Source organism: Sciurus carolinensis, chromosome 8 (genome assembly GCF_902686445.1).
Source record: "Sciurus carolinensis chromosome 8, mSciCar1.2, whole genome shotgun sequence".
Lineage (NCBI taxonomy): Eukaryota > Metazoa > Chordata > Mammalia > Rodentia > Sciuridae > Sciurus > Sciurus carolinensis.
This window is the reverse complement of record NC_062220.1, coordinates 64,795,316-64,818,513: the sequence shown is the minus strand read 5'-3', so window position 1 is coordinate 64,818,513 and position 23,198 is coordinate 64,795,316. Positions and strand designations below refer to the sequence as shown.

Below are 23,198 nucleotides of genomic sequence, written 5' to 3'. Positions count from 1 at the left end.
TAACATCATGGCAACACGGGAATTTGTTTGAAACATTGAGAAGACTGAATTTAATTCTAGTTCTGTGTAGAACTCATAGAGTGTATTTCCAGGTAAGGAGAACAGAGGAGAAAAAAAATTCATCCCCATCCTAACAATATCCCAGGTATTTATATTAGTTATTTCAATTCTATAATTTATTAAAAATTGGTAGAAATGACTGTTTTGAATGTACTTGGAAGAGTTGTAGTTTTGCCTGAGCAGGGCCAAAGGGCTTTGCTATAAATATGCTGGATAATTTAAGGGGACTTTCAATTAATCATTACATCAATAATTTAATGTGTTTTCTTTCATCTAAATTTGTCCAGAGGCAGGTAAGAGAAGCAGTACTTATACACTACAAAAGAAAAAGTATTCTCTCCCTGGGCATAAAGTTGCATATGATATGTAAAATTAAACTTCAGTTTAATTGAAATTTGGTTGTAATTTGAGGCTTTATCGTTTCCTTGGGCCACCTACTGCATTCTTTTTAATAAAACATTGAAGGATAGCAGCTTAAAAAAATACTAAGTTAACTCTGTTCTCTGGATGTTTCAAGCAACATAACATTTCTTTTTGTCAATATACCATCAGCCTCAAGAAATTAGGGGGCTGGGATTATAACTTGGGTTGGGGTTATAGCTCAGTGGTAGACCACTTGCCTAGCACATGTAAGGCACTGGGTTTAATCCTCAGCACCACATAAAAAATAAAATAAAGTGTCCATCTAAAACTAAAATTATTAAAAAAAAAGAAATTAGGGATGTCCCCCAAACTTACCTGAGTGTTCTTAGTAATTATGTATTGATGTCCTATTAGTTTATCTATGAACTTGCAGAATACTTAATATTTTTAGTAATAGATTTATTGAGATACTGTGTACATACTGTAAAGTTCACCCTTTTAAAGTATACAACTAAGTGGTTTTTAGTATAATGACAAAGTTGAGCAATCATGAAAAATGTCATAACATCTTCATTGCCCCCAAAGACACCCACAACCCATTAGCAGTCATGCTCCATTTTCCCATCTGCTTAGCCCCTGGAAAGCACCAATCTACATTCTGTCTCCATGCTTTGCTTATTCTGGACATTTCATGTACATGGAACCATACAATATGTCACCTTTTGTGAATTTACCACGTATCAGTTGTTCACAATACATCCATGTCCAGAATGAACTGTACTTCATTCCTGTTTATCATTGAATAATATTATATTTTATGGATATAGCATATTTTATCTAGCCAGTCATTTGTTGATGAACATTTAAGTAGTTTCCACTTTTGCAAGTTATAAATAATGTTCCTAAGAACACATGTGTACACATTTTTTGTTAGAACAAATGTTTCAATTCTCTTAGTATAGAGAATTGTTACCTACAAGTAGAATTGCTGGGTCCATTCTCTTAGTGTAGAGAATTGCTACCTACAACATTTTGAGCAATGCCAAAACTTTTCCAGATTGTCTATATCATTTTACATTCCCACCAGCAATATATGAGGGTTCTAATTTCTCTGCACCCTTACCAACACAGCTATTGTCTGTCTTTTAAGTTTTACCTAGTGGGGTAGAATAGTGTCTCATTGTGTTTTTGATTTGTATTTCCCTAATGTCTCATGATGTTGAACATCTTTTTATGTTCTTATTGACCATTTATATGTCTCCTTTGAATAATGTCTATTGAAATCCTTTGCCCTTTATTAATTTGGGTATTCATCTTTTATTGAGTTATAAGTGTTCTTTATATATGTAAGATACAAGTTCTTTATCATATATATAATTTGGAAAAAATTTTCCCATTCTGTGGATATTTTTACTTTCTTGATGGTCTCCATTCCACAGAAGTCTTTACTTTTGATGCAGTCCTATTTATGTGTTTTCTTTCTCTTTATACTTTTCATGTTATGTTGAAGAAAATATTGTTTATTCCTGTTTATTGCATGGCTTTTATAGTTTTAGATATTATTTAAATATGTGATCCATTTTGAGTTAGTTTTTATACGTGGTGTGAGGTAGAGATCCAACTTCATTGTTTTACATGTTGATATCCAGTTGATTGAATATTATTCATTGAAAAGATCTCTTTCCTCATGGAATTCTGACTCCCTTCTCAAAAATTAATTGACAAAAATTGGAAAGTTTATTTCTGGACTCTTGGTTCTGTTTCATTCATCTTTATACCTTTCTTTATGACAAAATCACATTGTCTTGTAACTGTAAATTCATAATAAGTTTTGAAATTAGCAAATATAAGTTCTCCAACTTTCTTCTTTATTGAGATGATTCTGACTCTTCTGAGTCCCTTGCACATTTATTTGAATTTTAGGATCAGCTTGTCAACTTCTGAAAAACACCCTTTCTGGATATTGATTAAGTATTGTTTTGAATAAGTAGATCCATTTGGGTAATACTGACATCTGAACAACATTAAGTCTTCTTATCCATGTACATGAGATACCTTTCTATTTATTTATCCATTTATTAAATCTTCTTCACTTGTTTTCCTCAGTTTGTTATGATTTGTCATGTTCAAGTCTGCACTTCTTTTGGTAAATTTATTATTAAGTATGCTGTTCTTTTTGATGCCATGATAGATGGAATTGCTTTATAATATTTTTTAGTTACTTATTGATGGTGCTTAGACAAATAACTTATTCTTGTATATTGGTCTTGTACTCTGCAATCTTGTTAGACTTACTTGTTGCTCTACTAATTTTCACATGAATAAATTCACTAGTATTTTCTGTAATACAAGATCATGTCATTTGCAAGTAAAGATATGTTCATATCTTTTCCAATCTGGATGTCTCATATTTTTTTTTACTGTCCAATTGCCCTGGCTAGAACCTCCAGTAAATGTTGAATAAAAGTGGAAAGAGCAGAATCCTTGTCTTGTTCATGAATTTGGAAAGATTTCATTCTTTTCTCCAATCAGTATGGTATGGGCTCTGTTCATGATAGCTATCAAGTTGAAGATGTTCCCTCATTTTCTAGTCTGTTGAGTGATTTATTGTGAAAAGATGTTGGAAATTATGAAATATTTTCACTGTAACTGAGGTGATATTCATGTGTTGGTTGACCTCATTCTATAAATAAGATTAAGCATTGATTAATTTTGTATATCAAACCAACCTTGCATTCCTGAGTGAATTTCACTTGATCTTGATCATTTTTGTATGTTGTTGGATTTGATTTCCTAGTATTCTGTTGACAGTTTTTGTGTTTCTATACATAAGGGGTATTTGTGTAGTTCAAAAATATTTTTTTTTCCAGTGATGTCTTTGTCTGATTCTCATATACTGGCTCACAAAATGCTTTGGAAAGTGTTCCTCCCCTTCCCCATTTTTCTTTTTAAGAATTTCTAAAGGATTGATGTCCTTGATTGCAAAGGATTAATTCTTTAAAAACTTTGTAGAATTCAACAGTGAAGCCATCAGGACTTGAGATTTTCTTTGTGGGAAGTTTTTCTTATTATTAACTCAAATTTATAATTTATCTATTTAGAGTTTTGATTTCCTCTCAAATCAGTTTAAGAGCTTTATATCTTTCAAGGATTTTTTTTTGTTTCATGTTGGCTATCTAATTTGTTGGTCAATAGTTATTCATAGCATTTCTTTATGATCCTTTATATTTCTGTAAAGTCAATGGTATTATCCCTCTTTCACTCCAGATGTTAGTAAATTGGTCTTCATCTCCCTCTCTTTTTTATTGGTGCTCTAGCTAATGGTTGGTCAATTTTGTTTTCCTTTTCAAAGATCCAACTTTTTAAAAATGATTTTTCTCTTCTCTAACTCATTTCTGATCTAATCTTCATTATTTTCTTCCTTCTGATTGCTTTTATTTTAAAATATAATTTTATTTGTCAAATTTAAAATATCATACAACAAAGGTATAAAAATAAAAGACTTTCTTTCTCCACTGCTCCCAGCAACACTTCTAGAGTAAGCCACCATCATTTTTTAGCTGCTAGTTCTGCTGTGTCTAAATAATATGCTTAAATCAGTGACTCCATCTTGTGGTAAAACAAGATATATCTCTTTTACACTATTCCTTTCCCCAACATAAACTTCAGTCCCTATATTCTTCCAATATCAATATATCAAATTTTTAATAAAATTCATCATCAGTATTTTAATTAATGATTATATTTTTTATTGAAGGGTCAAGCAATGTATTGACTTTCTTCTTTTTTTGAGCAATTTTTTATTTTTAAAATGTAATGGATTTCTTCTATTTCTTAATTTATGGCTTTATTTTTCTCAATTGCTTCCTAAGAAAGTGTAATGGTAGGTAAAATGTTTAATTCCTTTCATTTGAATGATAGTTTGACTAGAGGTACAATTCCAGATTAAAAGTAATATTCTCTAAAAATTCAAAAGTTTTCTGGTGTTGTATTTGGGAAACCTGATAGAATTTTATTTTTATTTTGAATGTTATTGTGTTTTCTTTGCCTAGAAGCTCTAGGATCTCTTTATTCTCATTGACTTTCAACTTCCTGATAATGTTTTACAAAAACAGGAAGGATGTGGCTGTCCCAATTCCCATGCCAGAGACTTTCTCATTCTCTTCCTATTTTTAGCCTGGATATTGTGCCCCATCTCTCAATCAGAGACCCTCTGATTCAGTGTATCTGAAGAAGTCACAGGTTTGTTTTCCTAAAATTCATTCCACTTTACCCATATAAACACTCACCTGACAAGTCTATTCTTAGACTATCATAAGAATTACTACCTGACATTATTTGAATGAACTGATGTTTAACAACTATAATTAAGCATGATATTAGATATGGAAGTTTCACCAAGCATTTTCACTTTACCATGTAATATCAGAGCTGCTGGCAGAATGTCTTTTTAATAAAAAGAAGAAGAAATAAACTCATACCTCAACTGGATGCCTATATACCAAAATAAAATCCATTTCTACAGGAAAAATTCCCCAAAGAAAATGCATGCAAACTTCTATTTAACTAAGTTTAGAATAAGAAAGAGCTTCTAAGCATAAAAGCCTTGGAAAAAATCAGGAGAGAATAGATTGAAATTTTTGATTGCATGGAAATTTAAAACATTTTGTAAAACAAAAGCATAAAGATAGCAAAAGACCAATTATAAACTACATTAAAAATAGTGACAACAAATGTAATAGTGGGTTAGAAGTCTTAACATTTAAGGTATGCTTATAAATCCTAGAAAAACATCAAAATCTATAGCAAAATTAACAGGCATGAAAAGATAAATCCCAAAGCTGAAAAAATGAAACCAACAACCATGCAGAAATCCCTATTAATAATCAGTAGGTTAGAAATTAAAAGTAACACCACCACTGGAAAGTAAAATTGTCAGCTGATAATGTTCAATAATGATAGATGTATTGTGAGATGGGCACTTCTTTATTACACTGGTGGAGAGAGGAAACTTGGTATACATTTTCTGAAATGCTATTCGGAATTATGAAGCAAAGTTCTCTTAGTCTGCTTGAGTTGCTGTGACAAAATCCATACATTGGAGGCCTAAACAACCCCTAATTATTTCTCAAAGTTCTGGGAATGAGGGAGTCCAAGATGAAGGTGCCAACAGATTTGGTCCCTAGTAAGGAGGGTTCTTGTCCTCACGTGCAGAGAGCTGCTCTCTCACAGTGTGCTCCATGACTTCTTTATGCACACTCAGCAAGCTCTACTGGCTCTTCCTCTTCTTTCTAAAAATTTTAATTTTCATCAATATATATATTCACATTTCAAAATGTACCTATTTATGAGAGGCAAAGTAATGTTATAACTATGGATACAATATGGCATAATTAAATCAAGCTAGTTAGGATATCCATTACCTCAGACACTGAACATTTTGGGTTTTGAGAACATTCAAAATTCTCTAGAAATTTTGAAGTTTAGGATGCTGTTATGAACTGTATTAAATTTATTTCTCTCTTAACTGATTTTTGTAGTACCCTTTGACCATCATCCCTCCATACTTAGTCTCTAAGTCTGTAATAACCCTTCTTCTCTTTGCTTGTTATGAATTAGATCGTTTTAGTTTCCAGATATGAGTGATGGCATGCAATATTTATCTTTCTGTGCACTTAGCATAAAGTCCTCCATCTTCATTCATGTTCTCACATATGACAGAATGTCCTTTTTTAAGTATTCCATGGTGCATGTATACCATATTTCTTTAACCATCCATCAGTTGATAAACCCTTACATTGCTTCCATTTCTTGGTGTTCTGAATAGTGGTGCCATAGACCTGGGAGTGTAGAAATAATTTTGACAAATGAATTTCAAATCTCTTGGATAAACACCAGAAGTGGGTCTGCTGGATCATATGGTAGTTCTATTTAAAATTTTTTATACAACTTCCCTACTGTTTTCTGTAATGGCTGTACACTTTACATTCCTGCCAACAGTGCACAAACATTCCAACTCTTGCCATCTATTGTATTTTTGGCTGTAGTCATTCTAATAGGTGTTAGGTAGTATTTCATTGTGATTTTAATTTGCATTTCCTTGTGATTAGTGACATTCAACACTTTTTCATACACCTATTGGCCTTTTATATGTCTTCTTTGAGAAATGTTTATTCAGGTCTCATTTTTATTTTTATTTTTTGTTGTTGTTGTTTTCTTGCTATTGAATTGTTCAAACTCTTATGATGTATCTCAGATATTATTACTCCTTATTTTATATATGATTTGCAAATATTTTTTTCCAATCTGTAGGTTGTTTCTGTACATTGTTGTATGTTTTCTTTGCTATACAGAAGCTTTTTAGTTTTATATAACCCCATTTATCTATTTTTGCTTTTGTTACCTATAATTCGGAGAACATTTTTAAAAATCATTGCCTAGACCAATGTTGTATAGTTTCCCCTATTTTCTCTTAGTAGTTTTATAGTTTTTGATCTTACATTCAAATTTTAATTCATTTTAAGTTGATTTTTTAGTGTGGTGTAAAATACGAGCTGTTTTCATTTATCTACCTTTGAGTAACCAGTTTTCCCAGAACCGTTCATTGAAGTCACTATCCACTGCATATTGTTGGCACCTTTGTCAAAAATCAGTTGACTCTACCCGTGTGGGTTTATTTCTGGACTTTCTGTTCTGTCCCATTGGTAAATGTGGCTACATTTTTTTCCCCAGTATCATGCTGTTTTAATTACTATATCTTCGTAGTATCATTTGAAATCAGGATGTGTGATACCTCCAGCTTTATTCTCTTCCTTTTCTTATAAGGACACAAATCTATTACAGGAGGTCCACCGTTATGACCTCAACTAAACATAATTGTCTTCCAAAAGTCTGACCTCCAGATACCATTACAATGGGTTTAAAGCTTCAACATCTGAATTTGGCAGGGAGGGGGGACACTTTTTAGTCCATAACAAAAGCTGTAAATATTTATGGTCTTCGTTCTATTATGCCATCCCTGAAAATCTATTTTAAAACACAAGAGATGGGGTCAAATGCTTAATTTTTAATTACTGAAAATATTGTTAACAAGTTCCAACCATAGAAGAATAAAGAAACTTTGATTCAGCTATATGAAAAATCCTTGAAAAATCCTGTCTAAAAATATTTACTATAGTAACTAGTTATAATAAATACTAAATATAAAAAGAAAGAAACTTGCTTTTTTTGCAAGCATTTTTTGAAACTTTACATTTCAGAATTGATTTTTAAAACTACCAGAGTATATAGTTTACTGAAATGTTAATAGTGATTATCTTTTCTTTAGTTAAAAAATTTTATAATGAAAATTATTTTTATAAAATAAAATATTCAATATTATAGCCTATAGTTGATGCTTGCTTTATAACTTATTTCTTCCAAAACAACTTTTATATTACTTTGGTAGGATTTTTTTTATAAGAAAGCAAAAGTATTATCCTATTTGTTAAAATTTTGTAACTAGGTCAGAAATCATGTACTTTATTAGAACTTCGATGAGTCTTTTTCCAGTCATAAAACATTTAAGTCTTCCCTCTTTTCCCCTTTTAAGATCTAAAAGTGGTTTATGATATGTTTAAGTTATTTCTTTAATTCCCTTTCAATTTTGTGGCAGTATTTTCTAAGATGACCATGAAGTACATCATTACCATAATTGCTTACAGTTTTATGTTTTCACAGTTGATTCTCATCTGATTTTTACCACAGCCTTGTAAAATAAGTATGAGTTTTCTGGTTCTATCTCAGAAAGTGAAACACTTGTCTAAAGTCAACATAAATCATTGAGCCACGGTGCAAATCTCCATCTTCTGATTGCAGGTCTACTATTTGAACCTTAGCAATTATGCAGCCCAGTTTCTTTTATAGGTTAAGGAAAGGAGACACACAGATGCTAAGTGACATAGACTATACCATGGAAAGAATGAATGCCAGAGCTAGAACAAAACCCCCACTACTCCATGTCTGAAGCTGCTACTCTTTCTTATTGTCCACTGTTTTAATGGTGCTTCCCCTACTCCCCCTCTTTTTTTTTTTTTTTTTGTTACGAGGGATTGAACCTGGGGTGCTTTACCACTGAGCCACAGCCCTAGCCCTTTATGTTTGTTCGTTTTGAGACAGAGTCTCACTAAGTTGCTTAGGGACTCCCTAATTTGCTGTGGCTGGCTTTGAACTTGCAATCCTCCTGCCTCAGCCACCCAAGTCACTCCGCTGGGATTTCACTTGTGTGCCACCATGCCCAGCTCTTTATGGTGCTTTTTATGCAACTTGTATTGTGTGGGGTTTTTCAACACAAGTGCAGACTCCTTAATTCACTATCTAGTCAATAACAATTTTTACAAAGTGTTCTTTTGGAATTGGTGTGGCTTTTTACCAGTTTTGTCCTTCTCTTGCCTGAGGATACCTCTGAGGCAAGTTCACATAGGCATACTTAGTTGAAAGGTGTTTAAAACAGGCAGAGCCACTCCAGTAGTTTTCTTTGATGACTTTTAGTGATTTAAAAAGTTGGTATGAAAAACATTTTTACTTTGAGGTTTGGAAGGCATTGAAATACAATTGCTTTAAAAATACTTTGGAAGTTGTTAAGTGATGAAAATGTGCTAAAATAGAAAGCAAATGCATCAGTTTTTCTTTTACTATTCTTGTTATTAACTGATTTCCAAAATGAACCTCACTTATAGTAATGTCTGTTTGACCATATATATTATCATCTATCTTTTCCAGGGTGTTTCTTATTCAATAATTTGCAGGTTACTTTTTTTTTTGGGGGGGGGATACCAGGAATTGAACCCAGAGGCACTTAACCACTGAGCCACATTCCTAGTTCCTTTTTTATTTTTTATTTTTAAATATGTTTTTCTATTGTAGATGTACACAATCCCTTTATTTTATTTATTTATTTGTTTTTAATATGGTGCTGAGGATCAATCCCACGACCTCACACTTGGTAGGCAAGCACTCTACCACTGAGCTACAACCCCAGTCCCTTTTTTATTTTTTATTTTGAGACAGGGTCTTGCAAACTTGCTTAGGGCCTCACTAAGTTGCTGAGGATGGTTTTGAACTTGTGATCCTCCTTCCTTAGCTTCCTGAGCCATTGGGATTGCAATCGTGCACCACTGTGTCTAGCCACTGGTTACTTATTAAAACATTTGACATTCTGTATAACAGGAAAAAACAGACTAGTCTTTTACCTATTCAACAAACATCTACTGCATAGCTGCTACCATGGATGTACATGTACAGGTGAAATATAACTTACCTGAAATGCTTGGGACCAGAAATGTTTTGGATTTCAAATCTTGAAATATTTGCATATACAAATGAGATTTGTTAGAGATGAGACCCAAGTCAAAACACAAAATTCATTTATGTTTCATATATATATATATATATATATATATATATATATATTTACCTAGCTTGAAGGTAATTTATATAATATTTTCAATGTAGGTATGAAATTTTTCATTTGTAGTGTCATGTTGGCATTTAAAAAATTTATATTCTGGAGGATTTTGGATCTCAAATTTTAGATCAGAGATGCTCAACCTATATTGTCTGTTGAACATAAAGTGAATCTATGCTGTCAGATGAACGGATCCTACATCTCAATTCCTTTAGTTAATTTTGCTGATTCACTTGGAAGTGAATTTACTATTAACCCTTAATTTATTTTCCATATATATATTATTTTACCTGTATTTTCTTTCTCTTGCTAATGTAAATAGACCTTGATCAGAAAACAGGATTAAGCCATTTATTTGGTGACCTTTAAGGACAGACAGATATTGCAATTACTAAATAGTCACCATTAATGATGAAATTTCTTGTTTTCAGGGATAAAAAATACTTATATATTTGACAAAAGGAAAATGCTATGATTTAAAAATAAAAGATGTAATTATAAAAACAATGAAAGCAGTGAAGTTTTGAAAAGCAAAATGCTGTGAAAGCATGTAGAAACTTTTACTCATTTTGTAATTGTCTAGCATAGTTGAAATTGAGAGTTTAATATAAAAATAATTTCTCCCTGAAGTTATTCATTACTCTCTTTTATGTTTTAAAGCATTTGATTTTTTTCTTGTTTTAATAAGTGTCAAGCAGTATTCCCAAATTAGAAATTATTAAATTTGCTGATGACAAGGGTGCAAGAATTTTTGCAAGTAAATTGATTCCTTCAAAGACCAAATTTACCCAACTCAGAAGACCTCTTTTTTTCTCATGTTCCATATATTTTCTGAGGGTGACTTGACATGCTAATTTTGTACTAAATTAACTTCAAATTCCTGATTAATGAATGCCCTTGTAACTGTGAATATAAAAATCTCTGTAACACACCAGACCTCATGGGTAAAGCCATAGAGAAAGGCAGGAAAAGTAACCCACTCCTGGAGGTAAAGCGCATCGTCCTAGTTTTAAAATGAGGCAGCTTCTGTTGTTTTTCACATCAATCTGTGAGCAAATCGATTCATTCAATAAACAATACACTTGGGAATTTGGGCACTGTGGCAATTATACTAAAACCTGTCTGTATTCTTTATTTGGAAACTGGATTGCAATATTGCACATTGGAAACAAATTGTAAACTGAAAAAGAGAAATAGTTTTGATTTCTTCCTATGGTCCCATCATTATAACTAGTGTCTTATAGGGGATACTTTCTTTTTAATTAATGATTCCTACTATTTCAGAAGCTTGATTCTATTTAGGTTGAGAGATTAAGGATACAAAGAGTGAATATGAGTATCTTTAAGTGATAGTGGTTATTTCAAGTTATCCCTATCTTCACATAGGGAATTTGAAACTGAGAGTGATGAAAGAAGTTGTCCAAAGTAATATAGCTCATAAGTGGCAGCTTGCTGCATTCAAATGCTGGTATTCTTCATTGCAAAGACTGAGACTTCAGTCCTCTGCCACAGCACAATGCACACTTAATTTTTAAATGCCTTGGGTGGACAGTTGCTCTAGGAGTTGTTAAGGTGAGAATATTTCATGCTCTTTTAAAATCATCACAACAAAGACTATTTTGAACACAGAATATGTTGATCACAGTGAGTTTTCTTCATTTGGGAAATTCAAAGAAATTTTCAAATGGTAGAATAGTGATTTTAAGATTATTTATTTAGTGAGGAACTCTTTTTTGTAAACATACTTTCATTATAACATAGGCTCACTAATTCATTCACATTTCATCTAAGGATGTTACTCTTGCAAGAACAGAGTTGCATAATTGAGACAGACCATTTGGTTCACAAACCTATAATATCTATTGTTTGATTTTAATTGAATAGTCACTGACCTTTGCTGTAGAATATAAAATATATTTGCAAAAAAAATCTCAACCAATATTATTAAATTAAAAATATTAATGGGGAAACACTGGAATTTATAAAAATCTTGTATAACATAGACTACAATACAAGAAAGAACAAATTTCTTTAATTTGGTCAAATTATTAATAGCATATTACCAATATATTTGTAAATAATGACTATTAATTCTTTTTCTGTGCTTTCAAATTGAAATCTGATAGCAGTACTCATAAGCAAGATGCAAATAGAGGGACTCTTGTTAGCAGGCTTGCTTCGGAGATTTCTGGGTCTTCCCATATGATAAGTACTTACTAGAAATTGTTGGAGAAATCTGGTCTCCTTCCCAGAACAGTGAACACTGAACTCTTTTGAAAAATTATTGCTGATTATGGAAACTTCAGGGTAGATATTACCAGCATAGTTATTAGCATCGCAAATTTGAGGGACTTTCCTCAAAAAAGAGAGCTATAAATTACATAAAATAATAATTATGAAAATGAGTAATATGTGAAAAGAGAGGAAAAAATGATTAAGGCCTGTTGTCATGTACCACAACTGAATACTCTTATATGAAAAATATGCTGTGGGTTAAAAATTGAAGAATCCGAACGCTAGAGTCTTGCAATTGTTAGCAATTTTTGAATATATGTATGTATGTATGTATATATATATATATATATACACATACATGCACACATGTATATACTTGCATATTAAAATGTATATATTTCCATAGAAGATTTGAAATAAATGCTGTAATTCTGTAGGCAAAACCACCATAAATTATTTCATTGCTTGAAATATGTTTGAAGTAGGCTTGCCGTCATTGACATCAGTCATGGGTGAGAGGACAGAACAGACATCTCATAGGATAAAGCAATAGAACCTGTGTTCTTGCTGGTCACACGGGCTTCTCTTTCCTAAGATAACATGCCAATATGCTGAGCTTTAAAATTACTAACCATGCACCTCTTATAGGGAGGAGTATTTTCATACTAAAATGTTTCGTATTAAAATGTAAATAAGTATATGAGGAATTTAAAGGTTTGTAAAGAAGTCGTGCACATGATGATCATCTTTCAAAGTGTATGTATGTATGTACTAGCTCTCCCTACAAGACTTGGACAGTGGTGTGGCTGAGAATGACATCCAGTGTTCTTGTGTCTGGTAGAGAACAGGAGAGAAGTGAGGGATCGGCGGCTGTTGGAGAAACCAAACAGGTGAAAGGGAACTGCCCTGAACTGATTAGAAGTCAAAGGCTCATGGAGCCCTATGGGAGAAGGGGACAAGAAAAACAGTATTTGAAGACAGATCCCATATAACTGGTCATGTGGTTAAGGTTCCAATCAGAAACAGAAGTTTATTTGTTCAAAAGGAAATTAAAGGGCTTAGCTGTAGCCTGAGGGGTTAGAGTAGAGAGCAAAAACCCAAAGAAAATATAATCTTAAAAATCAAACCCAGAACCCTGTTACCAAAACCATACAAAGACACAAGGAAAGAAAATTTCAGACCAATATCCCTGATGAACATAGTTGCAACAATTCTTAATAAAATACTGGCAAATTACATACATAAACATATTAAAAAGATAGTGCACCATATCAAGTGGTTTTCATTCCAGGGATGCAAGGTTAGTTCAACATATGGAAATCAATAAATTTAATTCATCACATCAACAGAGTTTAAGACAAGAATCACATGCTTATCTCAATAGATGCCGAAAAAGTATTTGACAAAATACAACATCCATTCATTTTCAAAACATTAGAAAAACTAGGGATAGTAAGAACATACCTCAACAATGTAAAAGCTATCTATGCTCAACACCAAGGCCAAACATCATTCTAAATGGAGAAAAATTGAAACCATTCCCTCTCAAAACTGGAACAAGACAAGGAAGCCCTGTTCACCACTTCTATTCAACAAGTCCTGGAAACTCTAGCTAGAGCAATTAGACAGAAGAAAGAAATTAAAGGGTTACAAATAGGAAAGGAAGAACTCAAACTATCTCTATTTACTGACAACATATTCTATATTTAGAAGATCCAAAAAACTTCACCAGAAAACTTTTAGAACTCATAAATGAATTCAGTAAAGTAACAGGATATAAAATTAACACACATAAATCGAACACGTTCCTATACATTAATGATGATTCACTGAAAGAGAAATTATGAGAACTAGCCTAGTCACAAGAGCCTCAAAAAAATTAAAATAAAATACTTCCGAATCAATCTAACAAGAGGTGAAATACTTCTACAATGAAAACTATGGAACACTAATGAAAGAAATTGAAGACGATCTTAGAAGATGGAAAGATCTCCCATGTTCTTGGATAGACAGAATTAACATTGTCAAAATGGTCATACTACCAAAAGCACCACACAGATTTAATGCAATTCCTGTTAAGGTTCCAATGACATTCTTCACAGAAATATAAATAGCAGTCATGAAATTCATTTGGAAAAATAAGAGGCCCAGAATAACCAGAGCAATTCTCAGCAAGAAAAGTGAAGCAGGAAGCATTCCAATACCAGACTTTAATTATACTACTGATCTATAGTAACAAAAACAACATGGTATTTGCACAAAAACAGATATACAGACCAGTGGTACAGAAGAGAAGACAAAGAGGCCCACATGAATGCAGTTTTCTCATGCTAGACAAAGGCACCATAAACACATTGGAAAAAAGATACTCTCTTCAACAAATGCTGCTGGGAAAACTATAAATCCATACATAATAAAATGAAAATAACCCTTATCTCTCACCCTGCACAAAACTCAACTCAAAGTGAATCAAGGACCTGAGATGTTTTTGTTCATTGTATGCTAATTATAGGCATTAGACCAGAGACCCTGCACCTACTAGAAGAAAAAGTAGGCCTAAGAACCAAATTCCTCAACAACACTCCTAAAGCACAAGAAGTAAAATCAAGAATCAATAAACTAAAAAGCTTATTCACAGCAAAGGAAACAATCAAGAACATACAGAATGGGAGAAAATATTTACCACATGTACCTCAGATATAGCATTAAACTCCAGATATATAAAGGGCTCAAAAAACTTAACACCAAAAAAACTAAATAACCTGATCCATAAATGGGCAAAGGAACTGAGCAGACACTTCACAAAAGAAGAAATATGAACAGTCAACAAATATATGAAAAATGTTCAACATCACTAACAATTAGAGAAATGCAAATTAAAACTATACAGATTTCATCTCACTCCAGTCAGAATAGCAATTGTCAAGAATTTAAATAACAATGTTGGTAAGGATGTGGGGAAAAGGGTACACTCATACATTGCTGGTGGGACTGTAAATTGGTATAACCACTCTGAAAAGCAGTATGGAGATTCCTCAGAAAACAGAATGGAACCACCATTTGACCCAGTTATCCTGCTTCTTGGCCTATACCCAAAGGACTTAAAATAGTGATGCAGCCACATTACTGTTTATAGCAACTCAATTCACAGTAGCTAAGCTATGGAACCAACCCAGGTGACCTTCAACAGATGAATGGATAAAGAAAATGTGGTACATATACACATTGGAATATTCTTCAGTCATAAAGAACAATGAAATCATGCATTTGCCAGTAAATGGATGGACTGGAGACTATCGTGCTAAGTGAAATAAGACAACTTCAAAGAACCAAAGGCCAAATGTTCTCTCTGAGAAGTAAATGCTGATTCACAACAGGCCTGTGGTAGGGAGGAGTGGAGGTTCACCAGATTGGACAGGGGGCAGTGGGGGGAAGGAAGGGGAATGGGAATGGGAAAAACAGTAGAATGAATTGGACATAAATTTCCTATGTTCATATATGAATGCATCACCAGTGTAACTCCACATCATGTACAATCACAAGGATGAAAAATTATACTCCATGTATGTATGACGTGTCAAAATATATTCTATTGTCATGTATAACTAAAAAGAGCAAATTTAAAAGAAAGCAGGAGGTTCAGGTCAATGGTAAAGCATGTGTGAGGTACTGGCACTGTGAAAATAAAATATAATATAAAAATTTTAAAAGACAGAAGTGTTTTATGGTGATAGAAATTAGAATCCTGGCTGTGTCAGAGAGGTGGGTATGACTGAGGGGGACAGAAGGAACATTCTAGGGTGATGAAAACATTCTATATCTTGTTGTAGTGATGATACATCAGAGCACACAATTGCTAAAACTTCTCAATTGCTTGAGATGTTTTTGTTCATTGTATGCTAATTATACTTCAATTAAGCCATGCTTAGTCTCTTAAAAAAAAAAGACTCAAGACCACATAGCAGGTTCTCCTTCCAAAACAGATTGAAAACTACCATCACATCTTGAACTAAGTTAGTGAAAATTTGATAGTATGCTTAAAAGCAGGATTCTACATTCAGACTACCTGAGCTTGAATTCTGACTTTACATTCAGTCGTATGACATTTATAATCATGTGATAGCTCTGTATTCCAGGAAAATGGGTATAATGTTATCTACCTCACATGGCTGTTGTCAGGATTAAGTTGATTTATATAGATTCCTACAACAGTGCTAACAAGGGTGAATTTTAATTTATAATAGGTGTTATAATAACTATATTATAGACCAACCATATTATTATTACCATTTCTTCTTTTCCCAAGCAAAAGACTTGAGATAATGGCATTGAGAACATGGTATGCAGTGCTTCTCAAGCCAGTTTTTAAATGCTAAGCTAGCATTCACAGGCCATAGGACTTGTTAAAATCCTTGCTGGGCCTTAGGTTCCTGATCCATATTCTGTAAGAGATTAGTCCAGTGACTTTCAAACTCTGCTCTCTAAAGCCTGAGAGCTCTAGAAAATGCAGTAGGAAGATGTGGGGAATGGCTGGTGGGGAGCATGTTGGATGAGGGGAGGGAAGCCCACAGCTTCAAACGCCTGGGCCCCATTTTCTATCTTGCAGTTTCTTCTCTATTTGCAGAATGAGTACGATGCTAAAACAGTTTCAATTACTTTATACTTCTGTAGACATCTATGAAATCTGTTCATTGAACCAAAGCAGAAGTGAGTATATGAATGAAAACCAGAAATCCTAAATCTGAGAAACTTTAAATATTGGAGAAAACATATGGACTTTCCACAGGGCATTGTGCAGTGACAAAGATTTCTTGACATCTCTGAATGAAGATGGTGAAACCTCTGTTCAAAATATCTTATCTTAGTACTTGGGCTCAACCTGTTCATGGGGAGCACAGACTGGCACTGATAATCAAGTGTGTGAACCAAAAAGAAATATTATGATAGGAATATTACATGCTTACAATCAGAAGACTACTAAAACAGATAATTATTTAAACATTGTATACTGTAGGAGTTTTCTTGGTGGCTAGTGATTTCTGAAAATATGCCTCCTTTCCAAAGCCAATGTTACACTAAAATGTCACACTACTTATGATCTTCATATTGCTAGTTAGAAGTATATGTGATGTCAAAAGCACTTGGCTCGATTGAATTGAAGAATGCATTAAAATGGTAACTAAAATCAACATGTTCTGCCTGGACAGAAAACTGTATTAACTAATAACTCTGTATGGGCATGTTTATGACTTGGATTGGTCAAATGTTTAGTCCTCATTTTGAGCTTTCTGAAGTAAAGGAAGCCCTATAAACATATGTGAATAGAAAGAAAAAACATTAGCATCTGTTAATCTGTAATTTTGATAATGATTAATATGGAAAACAAGTCTGACTCTACTTATAGACTTCACATATGCTTTGAGTTGAAGCTACACAATGATTTTTCTCTCCAATTATATCTTCCTTACACCACTCAAAACTGTCACTCTTATGCCATTGTGTGTGTGTGTGTGTGAGAGAGAGAGAGAGAGAGAGAGAGAGAGAGAGAGAGAGAGAGAGAAAGTATAATACTTTTACTGTCACTGCTGAAATATATACACTTGGAGAAACATCATCTCTTAACACTTCAGAATGGATTAGTTTATCAGATTACTTTCAGCAAGCTGGGTCCTGAGTATTGACACCAGGGGATAGCAAAAATTTCATGGAGAATGTAAATCAGAAAGGCCTACAGAATAAAGGGGAAAGGTAAATCTACATGGGCGCCAGAGTTGGTAGCCAGGAGGCCCTCATAAGCTGAGGAATGGACAAGACGTTGACCGAGGGAATCCTTGGGGAAAGAAATGTAGAGGACAAACCATGCCCTCTCATGAGCCCAAACTCAGAGTGTTGCACATAATCTATCTTCAGCAGATAATGACTGAATCACATTATTTTTATTATTGGGTGATTTTTGGCAAAAAATAAAGTCAGGATTTAATGTTAATATTTTTTAGTTAGTAAAAATATTTTGTTTGGATTAGTTTCTAAAATCAAGTTTCTCAAGGAAACATGATTTTCTGATCTAAATTTGTTTTAAGTACTGTGTTTTACGCCAGAAGAATTATTTTTTAAAGGAAAACACTTAATGTATAAAAGCATAAATAATTCTTCCTTTAATAAGATGTTTCTTATTATAGCCATTGAATAACACATCTGCTGCAAGGATGGTTTTTTTCACACCCATGTGCACAGCTATGATTAGAGGAGGTAAAAGATACACATCTCCTTCAAATGGGAAATTAGACCCGATAGGGAGAAAAGGGATGTTTTATTCTGGCAGATTTTATCATGAAAGCTCTGTATAGCCCTTATTTAAAAAAATATTTTAAAAAATATAATATATAATTCTTTGCCTCACTCTGCGTGTTATGGTGACTATAGATTTCAGAAAAAAAGTACCTGAAGAAATCTATCTCTAGTGGCAATATCATTATTACTCCACAAACATTTTATATCAACATCTCCTGAAGAATAAATTTTAACAAACATTCTTTCTATAAGTTTTCTTCCATCCAGGCTTTGCTTACATCTGCTGTTTTCAAAATAAGTCCCCAAATGTTACAGTATCTTTGTAAAGTAAGACGAGAAGGTAATTACCAACCCAGGTGCCTTGATTTAAACCTTCACTCTATTCATTTATTTCCCTGTTCAGATGCACTCCTTTTTAAAGATCATAAATTTGAAGTAAATACTAAGAATGAGGCTTTTTCCATTTAAATTCAATTTTAAAAAGATATTAGCACCAAATTTATTACAATATTTGAACTAACCTTTTCCTGTTCATTTTCAGGGCTACAGCAACACACAGGGGCCAGGTTATTTTCAAAGATGCGTTAGCCCAGCAGTTGTGTGAACAAGGAGGTAAGAGTTGCATTTGACTTGTTTGTGCACTTGGTTGTGTCCAAATTATTTATTAGATCCTGTGACTAAGTAAGCATTTCATTGCTATTACTTGATACACTGCTTTAAAATTGAGTTATTGACCAGTTTACATTCCTAATAATTATTTATTTAGTGACTGTTGATAAAGGTCTCTAGCTTCTGAAAAAACTAAGTATGAGCAAAATAAATCAAAAGAAAGTTCATCCTATTTTCATAATTTTTCTAATGAATTACCTTTAGTTATCCTAGAAATGCAAATCTTAGGGGTAATTTTAGAATTTAAAAAAATGCATTCAGCTTAATTTACCACTTAAATCTGTCAACTTTGCTGAAAATTTTTCTGATTATTACTTTTAATATATTGCATTTATGGACTTGGTTCAACTGTGGACTATTAACTTAAGACTTATGAGTAGATACTGTATTTTTTTAGATTCAAATTTACATAACATAAGATATGTGTGATAGGGACTGAGGGTTGCTTAGTGACTTCTGCTTTGGAATTGCCTTATACACACCCAGACTCTCTTCCAGACCAAACTCCAGATACACACTTATGTATTACAGCACAATGAAATCTGAAAAACAGAATCCATCCCTACATGCAAATTTGGTTCCTCCTACTTCTTGAGGTTCCATCCACCTTGGTATCTCCATGATAATGCTTACCATTTCATATGGAATTTTCCTCTGAAAAGTGATGAATGCTGCCCTGAGACTGAGCGTCTCGGGGCTATGACTCAATACTTCTTGACCCCCTAAAGCTGGCCTAGTGGCTGGCATGTAACAGCCATTCCAAAGTTTCTGATGAGTGAATGAATGTAAGTTGACCTCAGCACACGTACATTCCTTGATTAAGCATCTTGATGATGAATGCATTTGAAGTCCATCATTGTCTGTATTATACTCTTTTCGTGCATCATCATAGACATAGGACCAGTTTCTATTTAGAATGATATTTCAGGGAATTTGTTAACGTAAGAATTACACCATTGAGTTTAAAGGAAATATCCACTAACTATCTTTCTGCTAAAGAAAATCTAATGGGCTTAGAAAAATTAGAAAACTATCTATCTATATACTCACACATATGCATATATATATATATACATATATACAACACACATAATAAATACAATTTTATCTAATTAATATGATATTTGATGATTATTACTAGCAAACTTCTGATTGTTTACTTACATGATTTTTGAATCAGAAAATGCTATAGTTTCAGATATACCAATATTCTTCAGTTTACAGATTTTATTCTGTGATTTTTGAGAATGCAGATATTTAAAATATGACCCTGTAAGTAAGCTCAAGAATTCTTACACAAGTCACAATGTAAATTTTTTCTAAACTATGAAAACATTCACATTATTGAAAATATAGAATGCTGTATAACAGTGAATATCAATATCCTGAAAAGTGTGTAATGTCAAAAAAGTCTAATTTTATTAACATTTATCCTTGCATAAAAACTAATTTCTTTCAAACCTTGAACTTTAGAGTCTTTTCTATTATAAAAGAATTATTAGGGATAAAATGAAATGGAAAAGTCAAGAAAAATCAGTGGGGAAAGAAATTCTCAACCATCAAGAAAAAAATCACCTTAGATAGTAGCCTTGCTTGTGAACAAGATTTAAATGATAGTGGATGTGGATGTTATTAAAAACACTGCTCAGTCCAGGACTACAAGGAAAACACTGAGCTCTTCCAACAGAACCCAATACATTGAAATCATCAATTTAACCAAGATAAGATGAGAAAAAATTCTAACAAGATTGATGGCTTCCTGCTGTCAGGAAATAATAAGGAAAATGATTAGTGCTGTAGACTATATATTTATTTTTATCCTATCTACTTTTAATTAAAACATTAATTATTTCCTCAAATAAAATAACAATTATAACATGCATAATTCTATGCATTAGATGAGGAATATCTAATATATTTACTAGAGAAAAAAATGACAATCACTATATACCACATCATAGGGTCTTTCAGTTATAACATATTCAATAGTTTTGTTGATTTTAATTAAAAACAATTCAGACAAAGCAAATTTTGTTTTGTGGAGTTTGGGGATGGCTATTATTACAAGATTGTATTGTTGGCTAAATATAGTTTAAAAGTTTAGAACACATACTAGTGATGTCTTAGGAAGTCTGTAGTCTTGACTCCTTTCCTTAGAAGACTTTATTGGAAGACTTTATTCTGCAAACATATCCAACATCTGGAAGGTTGCTGCCCTAGCTCATGGAATTGAACATGGGTTTGAAAGTGAAAAGACACCCATTTTCTGCTGGTGAGGAACTCAGAGGTTAGGATATAAATGGAAGATCCACGAATCACAAAGGTAGCTGAGTTGCCTGGGGTCCTTAGGAAAGACATCCTGGTGAGCTAGTGCTGAAAGGTCTGCTTGGTTTAAGAAAAGAGGAGGGCAATTTCTCTCTCTTTCCCCTTCTCACTGGCCCAGCATTGGTCCAGCCACATCCTCCTCTGGGAATTGTTGATAACCTTCCTGGTTGCCCCACTTTCTTGGTGCCTATACAGAGCTGAGATAATGAACTTTTTACAGTGGAAAGATGATTCTATTATTTCTCTGCTTAAAATCCTTCTGTGGGGCTGGGTATGTAGCTCAGTTGGTAAAGTGCCTGCTTTGCATGCACAAGGTCCTGGGTTCAATCCCCAGCAACACAAAAATAAATAAATAAATAAATAAATAAATAAATAAATAAATAAATAAGAAATAAAAATCCTTCTGAGTCTCAATTTGGAGCAGTAGTTTATCTTCATAATAAAATCCCCACTGCTTTTCATGCATTCAGGGAAAATTCTTTACATCTGACTTCTGTTTGCATTCCCCACCTCATGTCCCATCATCTTCTCACTTCTACCTTAAAACTTCCTGAATGAAACTTACTCCATCACCCCAGTATTGTTTGTACCCTTCCCTGGACCAACCCCTGAAACCTTTTTATTCTGGCTTCCCCAGGCTTTCAGACCTTGCTTAGGTATTATCTCCTCTACCAGCCCGGAGAGAGGGTCACTTGGTACATTGTAACTTGGGTAATGTTAAAGTTGTGTCTGTGTTCAGACATGATTAAGAAGTGCATGTGCTTCTTTCTTGATACATTGAGGTCACCGAGTGGCCTTGTCTGAAGTTGTTTATGTTTAGCAGGAGAATTCCAAGACCTGGCTGGGAGAGCCAAGTCAGCTCCTGAATGTCAGGCGCTACTCTTCTTGAGGCTGAGGAGAGAAAACCAATAAAGCAGACATTTGTTTTGGATTTTAGGCTTTATGACAGCTTTGGAGTCATAGAGAAGTAGATCAGGGTCTGTCAGTGTGACCTTACTCTGCAGAGATGCTGGCACAGAAGACAGGTTCAGTATATCTTAAAGGAAGAGATCTTATTGGAACAAAGGTATAGCGAGACCAGCTGACTTGAAATAAGAGTGTAAGCTGGTCACTGTGGTAAGAATGGGAATATTTCACTTTTCCCCCTTAAACTTCTCTGTATTTTCTAATTTCTTACAATGAACTTGTATTATTTGGGTTATGTGAAAATAATACAAATTCCCTGCCAAAAGCACAAATATAAGTTTCTACTTTTGAAAGGGAGGGCCAGTTCTGCTGTGGCAGGTTGGGGTAAATCACTTCTCAGGAACCATAGGGAAATTCTGAACTATAACTCCTGTGTCTTCCCTATGTGACCATTTGCCTGGCTCTCTAGCATGGTCTGTCTCTATTGTGTCACAATTATTTATTTAAATACTCATATCCCCCAAATGGGAGCTTTTTGAAGTCAGGAATCATGACTTCATTTTTTGTTTTCTTTAACATGTAATAATGCTTGGTATAAAGAATACACTCAGTAAATGCTGAATAATGTACTTAAACGTTTTACAATTGGAAACTCACTATCCTTCCTAAAAAACTTTCTTCTGGAATTTTTGCTGTGGGACACTGTGAGGCAGGCTGGCTGATATCAAAGCAGTGTTCCTTCCGTTGATCTCAGTTACAAAATGTATGTACTACCATTTAAAAATCTGGAAATTATTCACAGATTTTCACTGAAACTCTAATGCATCCCCTTAATGCTGTTAGAACATGGACCAGATTCAGGATTTTCTCCATCTCGAATTCTGAGATTCTGAGTAATTGAAAA

The 23,198-nt window shown here is 33.4% G+C and overlaps 1 protein-coding gene across 3 annotated transcripts in view; it reads left to right on the top strand.

The window, feature by feature from the left end:
• The window catches only part of Reln (reelin), a 461,189-nt gene that overhangs the window by 182,380 nt on the left and 255,611 nt on the right, over positions 1-23,198 (top strand). For all 3 annotated transcript variants that reach the window (XM_047560479.1, XM_047560477.1, XM_047560476.1), the window contains exon 4: positions 18,936-19,006. In XM_047560479.1, coding sequence (XP_047416435.1) covers positions 18,936-19,006 — 71 coding nt within the window. The remainder of the gene's footprint in view (positions 1-18,935; positions 19,007-23,198) is intronic.